Here is a 16,805-nt window from a genome sequence, read left to right as displayed (position 1 = left end):
GCATACCTGCTGCACAGCTACGTTTCAACGATAGAACGATATTTGTTTCTTTTTTCTAATAAGTGTGTAGGTCTGATAAAATATCATTCATTCAGTTCTACTTTATTGGCAGAACACATGTCTAGGCAACTGTAATATAGACTCCAGTTTAATGATTAACTTCACTGCAGGGGAATGCTTAATAACACATCTGTGTAATGTGATGTGAGCTTCGAAACACGCCAAGGAGGTCTGTCTATTTAACTCCTCTGCCGATGATATGGTCTACAGAGGAGGTGCTCAAATTCAGTCCCTAGGATCCCCTGACAGGTCAGGTTTTAAGGATATACCATCTTCAGCACCGGTGGCTCAGTCGAAGACACTGATTGAGCTACCTGTGCTGAAGCAGGAATATCCTTAAAACCAGACCTGCTGGGTGGTCTTGAGTAGAGATAAGTGAATTTTTGGCTGTGGATTAGGATAAGGCGTGGTTCTTTTGGTTTGCAAATTTCCACGGATCAATCTCAAGAAGGGCGATTCGCCTTTTCCAAATTTTTTTTTTTAATCATTGACAATCCGCAGATTCTGCTTTCCGCTGGTGGGTTTTAAGAGTCCGATTCGCGGTTTGCTGACTCCACGGAGGAGATTCTTAAAACCGACCGGCGGGTTGCGGATCCGTGGATTGAATTGACAAAATCCACCAGCAGTTTGTATCCAGTGGCGGTTTTGATTGAAACGGTCACAAACCGATGATGGATTTTACGCCTCGGAACGGATTTTGAATGGAAAGCTCGGGAAATTCTGCGATACAGATTTTGACATTTTCGTCCATCTCTAGTATTGAGGACTGGAGTTGAGCACTACTGGTCTACAGTACAACGCTTTACTATGTGTTCCATCAATATTGTCCAACGGTGGTATTTTACTCTAAGGCCTCGGCCAGCGTGGCGCTGAGCGGCCGCTATGAAACACATTGAGGCAAATTCAAGTGCCTGCTTAGCTGCTTGCACAGCAAGCAAATTTGTATTCGTCATCCGCAAGCGTGTCACGTGAGCGGTTCGCCCAATGAGGGCGAACCAGCTCCGTGATGTCATGGCCACGCCCCTCCCCCCCCCGAATCGCCTCCCTGCGCGCCCACCTAGCCGGCCACAAATCTCCCGGCCAAGCAGGAAGCGTAACGTCACCGCGCATGAGCGCCAGCCAGGGCACTCGCTCCCTGCCTGGACGCAGCCTAATCTCCATTTAACAATGTAAAACGCTCTGTATTATACAGATATACAGTTCATTAAAAGAGAGCAGTAACAGCTTTGAGAAGCAACTTGCTATATTACCCTTAAATGTGATGTACTGTATTTACTAAAGCAATTCTTTGAAATGGGTTGTGATTTGCATTGTTACAGGGAAAATAGAATATAGAATAGATAACAGGCTTTAAAAGTATGTAGCATTTTCCAAATATATACACTTAGTGCTAACAAGGTTGTCATTACCTGTGCGAGACATTTGATGGCATTTTCGTTGTCTTCCTTTCCTGTTATTGTCTTTGTTTTATTTCCAAACAATGTCGCTTGGGTTATCTGGTGCAGATCCTGTGATTACCAGCGGCATAGATGATAATATAGTTTAAACGTGCCCTCTTCTTTTCATTCCCGTGCGCTTTTCCAATATTGCACGTGGCTTTCTTCCCAGTGATGGAACTAAGAATGAACACGAGGGATCGCTGTGAAGGCCAATTGGTTTGGACTAGAGTGTTATACAATGAGATACGCTCCACAGGACAAATACAGAATGCAATTTATTCCACTTGTAAGGGCATTAAAAAGCCTGTATCAAAAAAAAAAAACCTGGATTAGAAATTTACGGATTGGGACATTCGGTCGTGGCCGTTTGGCCCTGACCAAAACCCCGCCGGCATCAGGCTGCAGATGGACCATCTGCCGCAGCCAATCCGCCGCTGGAATCTCCGCCGCTGGCTGCATCTGGGGTAAGTTTTATTATTGTTTAGGGTAAGGGGTAAAGAATACATCATCGTTATAATGGACCAAACCCACCCCCCCCAAAAAACGGTATCACTGCTATTAATTCACAACGATATACAAACACAAAGGAAAGAATTGCTTCAAAATGTTAGTGAATTGCCATATAAACTGGGGATACATGGTACATCCATTGTTTTGCGTGCAGATTCAATGACAACAGCCTGAACCAATAAGAGTGTTCACCAGGGATATTTGTGGGGGGGAGGGGGAATGATAAATGATATGGCCCAGATGCACTAAACAGCGTTAATATAACGTGACATTACCTAAAACAGGAAGGAACTGACTAACCATGGCTTCTCTTCCATACTGCACCTCCTTTTCTTTACATTTCTCTGGGACTGTTTAATAATAATAATAGCATGTTCTTATATAGCGCTGCTAATTGTATGTAGCGCTTTACAGAGACATTTTGCAGGCACAGGTCCCTGCCCAGTAGAGCTTACAATCTATGTTTCTGGTGCCTGAGGCACAGGGAGATAAGGTGACTTGCCCAAGGTCACAAGGAGCCGACACCGGGAATTGAACCAGGCTCCCCTGCAGCAATCTCAGTGTCGGTCAGTGTCTTTACTCACTGAGCCACTCCTTCTCCTTCTCTTTCTCTTTCTCTTTAACAGAGCGCACTTCATTCTATTTTTTATAAATGTGGTATATACTGTATATAGCGAATGATATTAAAAAACAACGTATGGACCGGTGGCCTCGCGGCTTCCTATTGGCCCTCAAGGTCCGGGAGCTTTGAAAAGCATACATATAGTGAACCCTTGGGTGGCTACCGGCACCCTCCACAGAGGTATGTACCTCCGGAAGCAGGAGGTCCCCGGAGTTAAAATGAATGGGGTTCAGCTCCGGAGACCCCATCCATCAATCCTGTATTAGAAAAAAAATGAAAAGAAACAAAAATGGCTTCGATTGCCTCTTTAATATACTTCCGTGGATTGTATATAGTACGATAACGCCTTATTTGCATTTTATCCCTGCCTTCCGTGATAATGTAGTTAACGCTTTGCCCTTTACGAGAGAAAGCACAACTTGACGTTGCCTTTAGAAACGGGCGGAACTGTCAAAATCCGTTTTTTGCGGAATTTCCCGAGCTTTCCTTTCAAAAACCCGTTCCGCGGTGTGAAATCCGTCGGCGGATTGTTTCCGGTTTCAATTCGTGAGGATTAATCCAAAACTGCCACCTGGATCCGATCCGCGGGTGGTTTTTAAGAATCCGATCCGCCGGTTTTCCGCCATCCGAAGGAGGATTTTCACAAATCCAATGAGCGAATTTAGCAATCCACTGGTGGATATTATAAATCCAATCGGCGGATTGGTAAAATTCTCAAACAGATTGTGGAGATCTGCGGATTGGATTGTCGGTGATGGGGGAAAAAAAATCCGGAAAAGTCGATTCACCCTTTTTAAAAATTGATCCACAAAAATCCACAGACCAAAGGAACCAGCCAATCCGAGGCAGACCCAAATCCACAAAAATGTTTGCCCATATCTAGCTGCATTATAGCCCTCTGTGGATATAATATTACTCAAATGTGGCGTATCAGGTTAACGTCAAATGAAGTAATTGGGTTTAGTGCATCTAGGCGCACGAATTTTGGTAGAAGTATTCTGTTTACTCTCACACTCCTGATTTTATGTTAATATTGTTACTTTTTCATTGAGAAGAAGGCAGTAATGTCAATGGATCGACCATTGTCACCATGTTTTCACCCTTTTTTTTATTCTCACAACAAATAGTGTGATCTTGTATGTCGCGGGTCCACTCGGCTCCTACAAAACTGATTTGTATGCAGGGGACACAGGCAGGTCTCGTACGCCCATTTATATCTGTCTTGGCATGTTTAAAGAAAATGCTAGCAGAACATATATCCTTTCCTCCAAAAATAAGACTCATTACAAAACCTGGCAGACTTGTATTGAGACCGGTGAGTTTATTATCTTCTAAAGCAAGGGTGGCCAACTCCAGTCCTCAAGGGCCACCAACAGGTCCGGTGTTCAGGATATCCCTGCTTCAGCACAGGTAGCTCCATCAGGTGGTCAGTTGTTGAGTGGTCAACGGCAGTCCTCAAGGGCCACCAACAGATCAGGGTTTATCGATATCCCTGAGTCAAAGACTGAGCCACTGATTGAGCCACCTGTGCTGAAGCAGGGATATCCTAAAAACCTGGCCCTTGAAGACCACCGATGGCCACCCCTGTACTAAAGAAATACACAGAATACCAATAGCATATAGAAAATAGGCATATGCAATAAACCTGCTCATCTCTTGAGCGGAAGTATTAAAACATCAGAGAGCTGTCACTTTCCCGAATCCTTTGGTTGCCACTACTTCATGGGACCCGGCACTCCAAGGGCCCCATGACACAGTGGGTTTGCCATGAGGTTTCATGGCCCAGTCACACCCCCTGTTTCCTAAGGGAGTTCGCGCTCTGTGCTCCCACGGTGCGCCGGACGCGATCTAGCCGGCAGAGGAACCGAAAATGAGGACTACCCTTCCGTACTCCTCAGCCATGATGTGGTGGTCACATGATCACTCTGAGGCTCACTCATGTGATCGCGATGTGCCGGAGAGACTGCGCCCCCTTAGGCAGGGGTGCGTAAAAGGGGCATGAGATTTTCCAGGGAGGGCGCGGCTGTTACAGAGGTCCCGCGCTCTCCCCCAAGGCATTTAACTTAAATTCCCGGGGCACCGCGCAAGACCTCTGCAACTTCTCCTACCAGGTCTTTGGCGACGTGTCTCCATGGTAACCCTGCATCAAATGATGCCGGGGGGGGTCACGTGACGTCGCGGCGTCATTTGACGCCAGAGCCGAGCACGGGGGTGGAGGGGGGGCGAGCAAGGGAGGAGAGCAGGCAGGGGGGCACAGGGAGAAAACTTTGTGCACCCTTGCCCTATGGCACTCGAAGGGGTAAGAAATGAGGTGTTTGTTATGAATTTACAGTATTAGTTGCTCCTCCGTTGCAGTAGCTGCAACTTTAGGAATCCCCATCTGGTAGTTTTTTCTAACACGTCTTGTTTATTAACAACTTCTAAATCAGAAATATAAAGCTTGTCATGTAATATCTCAGTGCTAGTGTGAACACATGGTGTTAGGAGGGTTTTACTTCCTTTAGATTTCCCTTTTTGGACATGTTACTGTGTGTTGTTGAGTAGAACCTGCGCTATTCTCCCACTGGCTTCTTGTCTTTCTCCTCTTTTCTGTTCTCTTGTGTGGCTTTCTCCAGGGTTAAGGCTTTGATACGTTTCATGGCATCGTTACATGGCTAGAACTAGATTTGGGCACATTTTTGGGGCGGACTTGTACCCAGCTCTGATTGGCCGGTTCCTTTGGTCCCGTGGATTTCCACGGATTAGTCTCAAAAATGGTGATTCGCCTTTTTACGGATTTTCTTTTTTAACACTGACAATCCATCGGAGGATTCCCCAATCCACACACAGATCGCGGAATGCACGGGGGCATTGTTACACTCCAGGATTGAAACTGTAACAATCCGCCGGCGGATAATACGCTGCGGAACGGATTTTGAAGGTCAAACCGATTTAGATTGGTTCGTCCATCTCTAGTTAGAACCACATGAGATAAGGGCAGAGGCTGGAAACCTTTAATCTCTGGGTTTTCACTGAAAAGAAAGGAGCATTCTGCCCCTGGGAGTATTGAAGGGTAACCAGAGTACTCTGGGTAGGGATCTATCGACACTGTGCAAGAACTGACTTGCATGTGCAGTATCTTCTATATCCTCAAGCAGAAGCTTGTGAAATGTCTGGTAGGAAAATAACTATTGTTTTTGCGTTATTTCTACAGTATAATAGAATAAGCATGTCCATGAAATACCTTTTTTCACAACACCCTCTCAATTTGGGTTGCTAGGATTGAATAAATGGTAAGAATCTACAATATTACAATGCAGGAGTCAGTATGAAATGTTGTGGAGAATTGTAAATGAATGTTTAATTTATTCCCTCGATATCTAGCATGAAATGTAGAAATGCTCAAAAGATGCACCTAGAGGTATATTTCTCAACATGTCAGTTGAAAGTGTACTGCAGAATTTCATTAATGTTTTGATAAGTTACAGTGGGTAATAGCAGTTAGCTTTCATTTCATCATGCCTACAGCCCAGTTAAATGTATTCGAAGCTTGTGCCCTTAAGATTGAAACTAAAGATGAATGAAGCATGCTTACATCTGAGCACAATCAGCCTTTTTCACCATATCAGAGCAGAGCAGGGTTTTGATAAATTTCTTGACAATTCTTTACAGAGATAAATATGCAGAAATGACCAGCTCTGTTTATTTAATGTTATTTTCAAAAGGTAGTTTGTACGGGAACCGATCTTTATACTTGTAGCTGAAACTTACATGATAGATGTATTCAAAATAGCTGCTTAGTCCTGTGTTTCCTGCAATTTTCAAGTAAGTTTCAAGTAATTTGACAATTGGACCACATTCAGAAGAATTTGCAATGCATCTGATCTCAGACGCGCTATTAGAGAGGGTTAGGGTTCCTTACAATAAATCTGATCTCAGATACGCTATTAGAGAGGGTTAGGGTTCCTTACAATGCATCTGATCTCAGACATGCTAATAGAGAGGGTTGGGGTTCCTTACAATACATCTGATCTCCGACACACTATTCAAGAGGATTGGTGCTCCTTACAATGCTTCTGATTTCAGACGCGCTATTAGAGAGGGTTGGGGTTTCTTACAGTGCATCTGATCTCAGATGAGCTATTAAAGAGGGTTGGGGTTACTAAAAATGCATCTGATCTCATACACGCTATTAGAGAGGGTTGGGGTTCCTAACAATGCATCTGATCTCAGACGCGCTATTAGAGAGGGTTGAGTTTCCTCAGAATTTCACAACATAATCATAGGATTCCTTAACCAAAGACGGTTAAAAAAACACTGGTTGAGACAAAGTTAAAATAAATTAGAGCCTTTCAATTATTGCAGATGTAATGCCACTGCCTATCCAGGTTTTCCTTTAGTCACCATTAAACACCAATAAAAACCACTCTTTGGAATGACGTTTCTTTGTGAATATTACTGACGATAAGGCCGTTGAAGATGGTAACCCAAAAAACAATATTGAAGTCAAGTTACTGTACAGATGTAGCAAGCCTCACTAACCCAAGCGCCGAGGTCCAAGAAGCAAAAGTCTGTGGCACTGAGGACAGTGTCTGCCGCAGTCGAGATGCAGGGGGTCCATGCTTCCTAACAAGACCACCACATCGTTAATCCTCTCGGTCACATTACTGCGGATGGCAACGGCAAAGGCGACACTTAGTCTTGCTACAGTACATCTGTATCTGTCTTTGTGTTGGAGATAGTCATGATTATTATACCGTGTAGCACATTCATTTCCAAGGGCCCTTTGTTGTGTTGTGAGAATATCAAGAATCAGGGAATCATATATTATCTTTTTAATGTGTCTTTCCTGCTATTGTCATCGGTTCTTGTTCTGGTAACCAACCTCTTTACATTTGTGTTGCCTCTGCGTGAGACAGCTTCAATCTTTCTATCAAAGAAGAGACAAGGTAATATAGCATCTTTTAAAATATAACATTTTCCGGGAGATGAAATGCAATAAAAAAAAAAAAATCTGTGATGTAAAATAAAATGCATTTAAAATTACACTTTTCCTGTTCACACTGTTAAGTAAAGTTGGTCTCCAGACAGACATTCAGAATGATCTTTTCAAATCCTGTTGGTAGCAAAAGGCTATTAGAGGCTATCTGGAGAAATGGAAAAACATAGCGTGATATGTAATTCATGTCACATATTTCAAGTCTAATCCTTGATCTTCAAAGCAACGGCTGTACTTTCAGAGCTTGCTTTCATGTATACATAACACCTCACCTTTCAGTGAAGTGGCTTCAGTCTCTACTTTTCATAAAATTGATTTAAATAGATGCAGTCACAACTGACTACAATTTTAAAAGGACTACAATCAGGCATAAGGCAGCAGCGTCTTTGAAAAGAACAGATCCAAGAGATCTGAGGGTGCTATGTTCTCTAAACCATATATTTTTGTCAAATGCCAAGAAAGGAGAAAGCTGGTAATTTAGCACCAGGCAGACTAACTAAAAAGCATCAACTTAGTGCAGGTATGTTTACTTATCTCTGTGTTGGTTGGTTTAAGTTTCCAAGTAAAGGCACATTCCCATGGGAAGTACCTAGAATATCCCACTGACACCTTACACTCTATAAATGGGAAATGCCCAAATTAAATTACACTGTGATATCCTATGCTCTAAATTATGAGTGGCCAACTCCAGTCCTCAAGCGCCACCAATGGGTCAGGTTTCAGGACACCCCTGCTTCAGCACAGGTGGTTCAATCAGTGGCTCAGTCAAAAGACAGCAGGGATAGCCTTAAAACCTGACCTGTTTGTGGCCGTTGATGACTGGAGTTGGCCACCCCTGTTGTAGACAATCCTGTTAAATTCTTCTTAGTGATATTGTATTTTTAATAAATTAGCAGAAGCTGGTCTGTATTAATCCCAAGATTATCATATCAAGCTAGTGAAGAACATCAGCAAACTAATGAACTCAATCACTGCCATGATAACCTCTCCACGTGTGGACACCAGGAAGCCAGTACAGGTATAGCTGGTAGAGTAGAAGATAAACTTGCCATCTCCTGCCCAACGCTGCTTTTTATTGTTTTGTTGTCAAATGGTTTTCATTGTCTTTCAGGATCAGTTAAACTTCAGAGCAGGCAATAGCAACTCAAATCAATTCTTTAAAAAAATGCACTGCTCATAAAGAACGATTTGCCTGTAATAAGGTGAAGAGTAGAGATGGGTGAATTTTGGGGGTGGGTTCGGATCCACCATGGATCGTCCCGTTCCTTTAGTCCACTGGTTTCCGCGGGTCAATCTCAAAAAAAGGGAGATTCGATTTTTATAATTGACAATCCGATCTGCTAATTCCTCACTCCGCTGGTGGATAGTAAGAATAAAATCATTGGATTCAGTGATCCGCACAGATTGCTGAATCCACGGATGGAATTCTTAAAATCCACCAGCGTAACGTATCCAAGTGTTTTTTTTATTAATCCACGGGGATTGAAACTAGGACTATCCGCCAACAGATTATACAGCGCAGAACGGATTTGGAATGGAAAGTTCTGGAAATTCCACGAAATGGATTTTGACAGTTTCGTCCATCTCTAGTGAAGAGCTACTGTAGCCTGAGGGCATACACTTGTAATTTTTTTTTTATAGTGCAGCCATTTTATGAATGTACCTAGACTATCATACAAGACATTTGTTTTGTTTATTTCCATATGGTTATTTCTAATGTTACAGACTCACTGAGCAACAAATAACAGAGTTGTGCAAATTATTCACAGGCATTCATTCCCCTATGACGTTTATTCGCAGGCGTGAATATTCGCGGCTTAATCTCCAACCGGACACAATCGCCTTTTTTTAAATTTTTTTTAAAGAAATTAAAACAACAACGTTTGCACTCGCAAAGCATTCACGCATGGCGCCCCCGCGAAAGGTGCGAATGTTTACATTAGGGCCGTCTGTGTGGACATTCCCAATCAAATAAAACAACTTGAATATTAAATATTAATTTTGACATTCGCCAATCAAATATTACGGCCTACATGAAAGGGAGGGGCAAGCGGACATTATGGCGGATTAAGGGCCATCCACCAGAATATTTCTATGCCAAATTTAGAATTTCCATGCCAAAGGTAGAATATTTGACCACAAATCGATTTTTGCCAAGAATTTGCAGATCAAATTTTTACAAATGTACCCATCTCTATCTCTAGTTGGCTATAAAGGTAATAACTTTAATGTTAATTTTGTTTCATATAGCACTTTTCTCCCAATGGGACTCAAAACTCCTCACAATTACAGTATAGTGCACGGTATGCAGCACATAGGAATGTTACAGGCACGAGCACCTGCCCCGTAGAGCTTACAATCTATGTTTTTGGTGCCTGAAGCATAGGGAGAATAAAGTGATTTGCCCAATGTCATAAGGAGCTGTCACTGGGAATTGAACCAGGTTCCCCTGCTTGGTATCATTTTTTTACAGTTACAGTAGCAACATTACTCACTGAGCCGCTCCTTCTCTCACTCTGTAGGGGGGAGTAGGTCACTCAGCCATGTAATTTATTCACTGACATTTATAATATCAGTTTGATCATTTTAGACATGTTTAATCATTTCCCTCGTTTTCTAATCAATGTAATTTAAACCTAGAGGCTCAGCTCTGCACACTTTAAAAACAAATAATATGAATACGCCAAGCATGGGCTTCTGGAGGGAGATAATACAAGGAGAGAATGCTGACATCCTTCATGTGATCCAGAAGTATCACTCCACAATATTTCTCCAAAACATTAAACTGTTTAAATACAGTATACAGTGAAATATGTGGTCAGGATGAAGTAAAATTGGAGTATAGATACTGCAAGTTAAGACTAGAGATTGACGATAGCTGTCGAAATGCGTTCCGTGGTATAAAATCTGTCGGCAGTTTAATCAAAAATGGCCATTGGATACAACAATCCGCGCTCGGATTCATGGAGTCAGAATCCGCGGACTAGATTGTCGTGGTAAAAAAAAATCAGAAAAAGATCAATCGCCCTTTTTGAGATTGATTCGCAGAAATCTGCGGACAAAAGGGACTGTCCGTTTCATGGCGGTTCCAAATCCTGGCCAAAAAAATCGCCCATCTCTAGTTAACACCTCAAGATGAACATGTTAGTGATTTTCAGGCAAAATTCAATACATCGTGAAATCGATTTCTTCACCCGCAGACGATTTTGGTCAAATATATATATTTACTGGTTCGGGTTCACCTGAGAAACAAATATGTAGTTAACCATGCGGGGAGCATTACGCTCTCCCAAAAAAGTACAAAACGCGCATTAGGAGGATCCCCTTAAGTACCGAGTACCTTTACTGAAGCTCTGTCGCTGTTCAGTTATACAGTCTCAGTTTTTAGCACGTTGAACTCTGCCATCATTTCACAGTTTATTATTCTCAATTGTAAAAGGTGAACAATTCATATTAGTTAGAGACCCACAGAGTATTAATCTGTCATAGTTAAAAATGAAATGATACTCCTTTAATTATGCCCTGTGAATGGTGTTTTCAAGATGAGAAATCAATTCTGCATAAAACATGTTTCCAGTTATATTTCCTCTTAACTTCCGTGCATATTTCTTACTGTGAACTTTGTGAACCTCAGTCATTTTTGTATAGTAGAGAAGTACTCCTGTGAATATTTATTTTACCTATAATAGAAAATAAACGTTGTCATTATAGACTACTTAAAATCACAGTGCATTACTGCAGAATGTCTGTTTTGAAGATGTATTTCATAGGCTACATTACCAACCCCTTTGATAGTGGAGGGGACTTGTATTGTATGTTATATTAAGATTTACCTGTACCTATGAACATGATGTAGAGCAGTGTTTCCTAACTCCAGCCCTCCAGAACCCGCAACAGGCCAGGATTTAGGGATATCCCTGCTTCAGCACAGATGTCTCAGTCAAAGACTGGGCCACTGATTAAGTCACCTGTGCTGAAGCACTATCTATAAAATATCTATAGGTTTACATTCTATCCAGTGTTACATTCTATCCAGCGTTACATTCTATTCAGCGTTACATTCTATCCAGTGTTACATTCTATCCAGTGTTACATTCTATCCAGCATAACATTCTATTCAGTGTTACATTCTATCCAGTGTTACATTCTATCCAGTGTTACATTCTATCCAGTGTTACATTCTATCCAGCGTTACATTCTATTCAGGGTTACATTCTATTCAGCGTTACATTCTATTCATCGTTACATTCTATCCAGTGTTACATTCTATCCAGTGTTACATTCTATCCAGTGTTACATTCTATCCAGCGTTACATTCTATCCTGGGTTACATTCTATCCAGTGTTACATTCTATCCAGTGTTACATTCTATTCAGTGTTACTTTCTATTCAGTGTTACATTCTATTCAGTGTTACATTCTATCCAGTGTTACATTCTATTCAGTGTTACATTCTATTCAGTGTTACATTCTATTCAGTGTTACATTCTATCCAGTGTTACATTCTATTCAGTGTTACATTCTATTCAGTGTTACATTCTATCCAGTGTTACAGTCTATCCAGTGTTACATTCTATTCAGTGTTACATTCTATCCAGTGTTACATTCTATCCAATGTTACATTCTATCCAGTGTTACATTCTATCCAGCGTTACATTCTATCCAGCGTTACATTCCATTTAATGTTACATTCTATTCAATGTTACATTCTATCCAGTGTTACATTCTATCCAATGTTACATTCTATCCAGTGTTACATTCTATCCAGCGTTACATTCTATCCAGCGTTACATTCCATTTAATGTTACATTCTATTCAATGTTACATTCTATCCAGTGTTACATTCTATCCAGTGTTACATTCTATCCAGTGTTACATTCTATCCAGTGTTACATTCTATTCAGTGTTACATTCTATTCAGTGTTACATTCTATCCAGTGTTACATTCTATCCAGTGTTACATTCTATCCAGTGTTACATTCTATCCAGTGTTACATTCTAAACTCCACCCTGTCCTGTGTTTTCTTTTAGAGATGGAGTTCTGTGAGACACCACACATCTTATGCTCTGGCTACCAGACCAACTTACATGGTGTTTCTCAGCATGGCTATCCGCTAGAGATGGGTTCTGATGTGGATACAGAGACGGAAGGTGCTGCTTCACCAGACCGTGCCCTGAGAATGTGGATGAGAGAAATGAAATCGGAGCACAGTTCTTGCTTGTCAAGTAGAGCCAACTCTGCCCTATCCCTGACTGACACTGATCATGAAAGAAAGTCTGATGGGGAGAATGGTAATACAGCCACACATCAAATATTTTACTACACATTTAAAGACTACTTTAATATAATTAACATCCATTTAGGGTTTCTGATAGACACAACAGATAGACACAAAAATGATTTATTGACCTGGAACCCTGAGAATATATTGAAACATTGTATTAAACAAATACTGTCTTTGCATGTATTTATTCCTGATGAAACCCATATGATTCTGCGTGCTTTGATGCCTTATTGTGAATGGACCAACATAAGAATTCTCTTTGGAAGCAGCTTATATACAGTAAGAGCTGACAAGACTTCAAAAGTATATTTTTTCCTTCCAATTTTCAGTGTGGTGACGTTTTGTGGTTTAGAATTGGGAGATTAGAAGTTGGGCTATGGTTCAGAGGTAGAAAAAGTCAAGTGTCTACCATTGTGCTTTCATACGCCATAGTCAGCCAATGAGTCTCTGTTCTCTCTGTGTGCTGTGAAACAGTCTGTTGTGCCAAGCACTTCCGAAAAAAACTGCAGACTATGAGTATGCATTTCAGCATGGTTTGCAATAGACCAGGGGTGGCCAACTCCATAACCCAAGTACTACCAAAAGATTAGGTTTTCAGGATATCCCTGCTTCAGCACAGGTGGTTCAATCAGTGGCTCACTCATTATGACTGAGCCACTGATTGAGCCACCTGTGCTGAAGCAGGGATATCCTGCAAACATGACTATGTGGTGGCCATTGAGCACTGAAGTTGGCCACCCCTTCCGTAGACATGTGGCCTAAACTGTTGAGATGGGAGGATGTGTCCAGGTTCGGCCAGCACATTTTTGAACAAACATGCCTGTGTGTTAATAATTTCTGCATTTTGGTATTTGTGGGACCTTTATTTGGAAACATTTGGACTTTCTTAAGACCCAGTGCTGTGTAGGAAAGCAAAACTTCCTAGTAACATCTGGTGAAAGCAATATTAAGTGAATACCCAAGATCTTCCCAACCAAACATTTGGAGTCTTATTTATATGATCAGAAGTCAAGAAGTAAACAGTTTTGTGTCTTCCAGTTATGGATTTATTGTTTTATTTACAGCAGATAGGAAGATTATAGGCAATATAGTTATGAGAATCCTGACCCATACCTAAAAGTTTGAGATATAGAACTAAAGAGAGGAAATATCTCTAAACAAGTAACACTACAACGAAAGACATTTAGATATAATAATTGATAGCTCAAGTTTCCTATTTGCAGAATCAGTGTGTTGTTATCAGATTCTTAAAGGAAAGATAAAATCAGAAACGCATAGAGTTCGTTTTGCATTTCCATGTTACAGAACGTTTACTACTATACATAAAAAGTATAGAAGAAACTGATTTCGTGTGTGCTGTTAGTATCATTGAGTAGAGATAGGTGAATTATTTGCCAACATTTGACATCTACACGAATATTCCCAGATTGATTAAAAAATAAATAAATCCCCCTACCTTAAAAAAGCCTTTGAACAGTCGTGCAAATGTATTGAATTCCACCAGTGGCCACTATTCGCACATTAAATTAAACGAGACGAGAGAAGAGAGAGAGAGAGAGAGAGAGAGAGAGAGAGAGAGAGAGAGAGAGAGAGAGAGAGAGAGAGGATTGACTCCTATTAGCATGTCTCCCAGGTATCTCAGGAGTGCCCATTTCTTGTGGGCAGGTGAAACTGCAAGTGTTGTCTAAAGATGTGTTTGAGGGATATACAATATATAGTACTTGGGACACTAGTAAAACAGGTCTCTCCCGACCCTTCCCCCCCCCCCCATACCTGTCTGTCTGTCTCTCCCCCTCTCTTTGTCCCCTTCACTCTCTCCATCTCCCCCCTTCTCTCTCCCCCTTTATCTTCCCCCCTCTCTCTCCCTCTCTTTCCCCCCCTTCTCTCTCATCCCCTCTCGGTCCCCCTCTCTCTCCTCTACCCTCTCTCCTCCCCTTTCTCTACCCCTCTCTCTCTTCCCCTCCCCCCCTTCTCTCCCTCATCCCCTCTCTGTCCCCCTCTCTCTACTCTACCCTCTCTCCCCCCTCCTTTCTCTACCCTTCTCTCTCTCTTCCCCTCTCCCCCCTTCTCTCTCCCCCTCTCCCCCCCCCTCCCCATCTCTCCCTCCTCTCCCCCCCCCTCCCCATCTCCCCCTCATCTCTCTCCCCCTCCTCCATATTTCAGGGTCTGGTGGAGTCGAATTTACCACCGGCGGAATTGCATACGCGTGCATTCATTTTAACCAAAACTTTGCAGGCGAATCGAATAGGAACAAATATCCATGGGCTGAATTTTGACACGTTCGCCCACATCTATCACTGAGAAAAGGTGAACATTAACAAGTGTGTTTTCTCAATCCTGCTGTAAGTTTCAGGTTTTGTGCCGGCACACTGAAGTCTCTCTCCCAAACGGTATGAGGCGTTTCGCCTCCTTATCCTCCTATTGATGTTTTGAACATTAATGCTCTTCAAGTTTTGCAAACGCGTTGGGGTGATAGGCTGGTATTGAATGATGCTTTGGTCTGTTATATGGGCACTTATCCCTGCCTTTGCTTTACTGCTTGCTTTGCTAGTATCCTTGCAGGCTTTCTAGAAGTGTGTGGCATTTCTTTCTTTTCATACTGTATCGTGCTGTGAAGGGAAGAGATAAAGGGATGTGTTTCTATTATTTGTATCTCTAGTCCTTTGATAACCTAAACTTTAAAGTGCACACTCCTAATATATGTGGGGTGGGGGGTGCGGTTTGCAGCACTTTTCTGTGTTGCCATGACAATTTACCCCCCTGGCAATCCATACACAGTAGACAAAAACGACAATTATTTGTATCTCTTTAAAAAAAAAAATCATTACAGCCTCTTTAAAAAATAATTTTCTGGTTCTGGATAATCAGCTCTCTCTCAAAATTGGACTTTTTTTTAATAGACCTTGGGCACTATTCACCAACCTGAGGATTTAATTTTTAATAATGTTAAGTTGGATTTGTGACTCACCATCATTGTCTGTTTATTTATTCATGGTGATTAGATCAAAAAAATTAAATAACTGCTTATAGTTAGTTGTTTTGCTCCCAACATCCTCTTCACCATCAGGCTCTGTGTTATATTTACTTTCTGTTGCTGTAATTATTATTCTGGCACGTGTCCTTGGGCACAAAATAAATTACAGCTCACAGGAACAAAAATACGTCTCCTGCATATGCTCTGAGTCTTTGTGCTATCGCTATGGACGATGTTTTGAGAAAAGGGTAAAAAAAAAAAAAGAATATACCGGTATATATTTATATATATATATGTAAAAAATTCATATGTGTGAACAGTAGGCAAACGCGGCTGAAAGTGTAGTAGTGCCTAATTAGAAAAAAGTCTACATGTATTCTACTTTGGGGTTCTTTGGAGTGTATGTTTAAAAAAAGATTTAAGCAAAGCTGTACTAATCGGGAGGGGGTGAGCCTTCTAAAAGAACGCGTCTAAAAAAATAAAAGAAAGTGGGATTGAGGGTTAGTGTTGCTCTGTGCCTCTGCTGCAGTGGAGGGCAATTATTTTGGCTTTCGGGTCATTTCACGAGCTTTGGTATACACCCCCACATGCTTCTCTCCTCACCAGCGTCTCTCTCGCACTCTCCCCTCCACACCAGCTTCTCTTTTGCATGCTTCCCTCCTCACTAGCTTCTCTCCCACATGTTCCCCTCCTCACCAGCTTCTCCCCCACATGCTCCCCTCCTCACTAGCTTCTCCCCACACGTTCCCCTCCCCATGAGCTTCTCCCCACATGCTCCCCTCCTCACCAGCTTCTCCCCCGCATGCTCCCCTCCTCACTAGCTTCTCCCCCACACGTTCCCCTCCCCATGAGCTTTTCCTCCACATGTTCCCCTCCTCACTAGCTACTCCCACATGTTCCCCTCCTCACCATCTTCTCCCCCAAATGCTCCCCTCCTC

At 42.0% G+C, this 16,805-nt stretch overlaps 1 protein-coding gene across 5 annotated transcripts in view; it reads left to right on the top strand.

Moving 5' to 3' along the window:
- Nucleotides 1-16,805, top strand: part of TENM1 (teneurin transmembrane protein 1) — a 318,544-nt gene that overhangs the window by 94,440 nt on the left and 207,299 nt on the right. For 4 of the 5 annotated variants that reach the window (XM_075573422.1, XM_075573423.1, XM_075573420.1 and 1 more), the window contains exon 3: nucleotides 12,640-12,900. The exons of the other annotated variant lie outside the window; for it this stretch is intronic. In XM_075573422.1, coding sequence (XP_075429537.1) covers nucleotides 12,640-12,900 — 261 coding nt within the window. The remainder of the gene's footprint in view (nucleotides 1-12,639; nucleotides 12,901-16,805) is intronic. 5 annotated transcript variants of the gene reach the window in all.

This window comes from Ascaphus truei, chromosome 16 (genome assembly GCF_040206685.1).
Source record: "Ascaphus truei isolate aAscTru1 chromosome 16, aAscTru1.hap1, whole genome shotgun sequence".
Lineage (NCBI taxonomy): Eukaryota > Metazoa > Chordata > Amphibia > Anura > Ascaphidae > Ascaphus > Ascaphus truei.
This window is presented reverse-complemented; position numbering and strand designations above follow the sequence as displayed.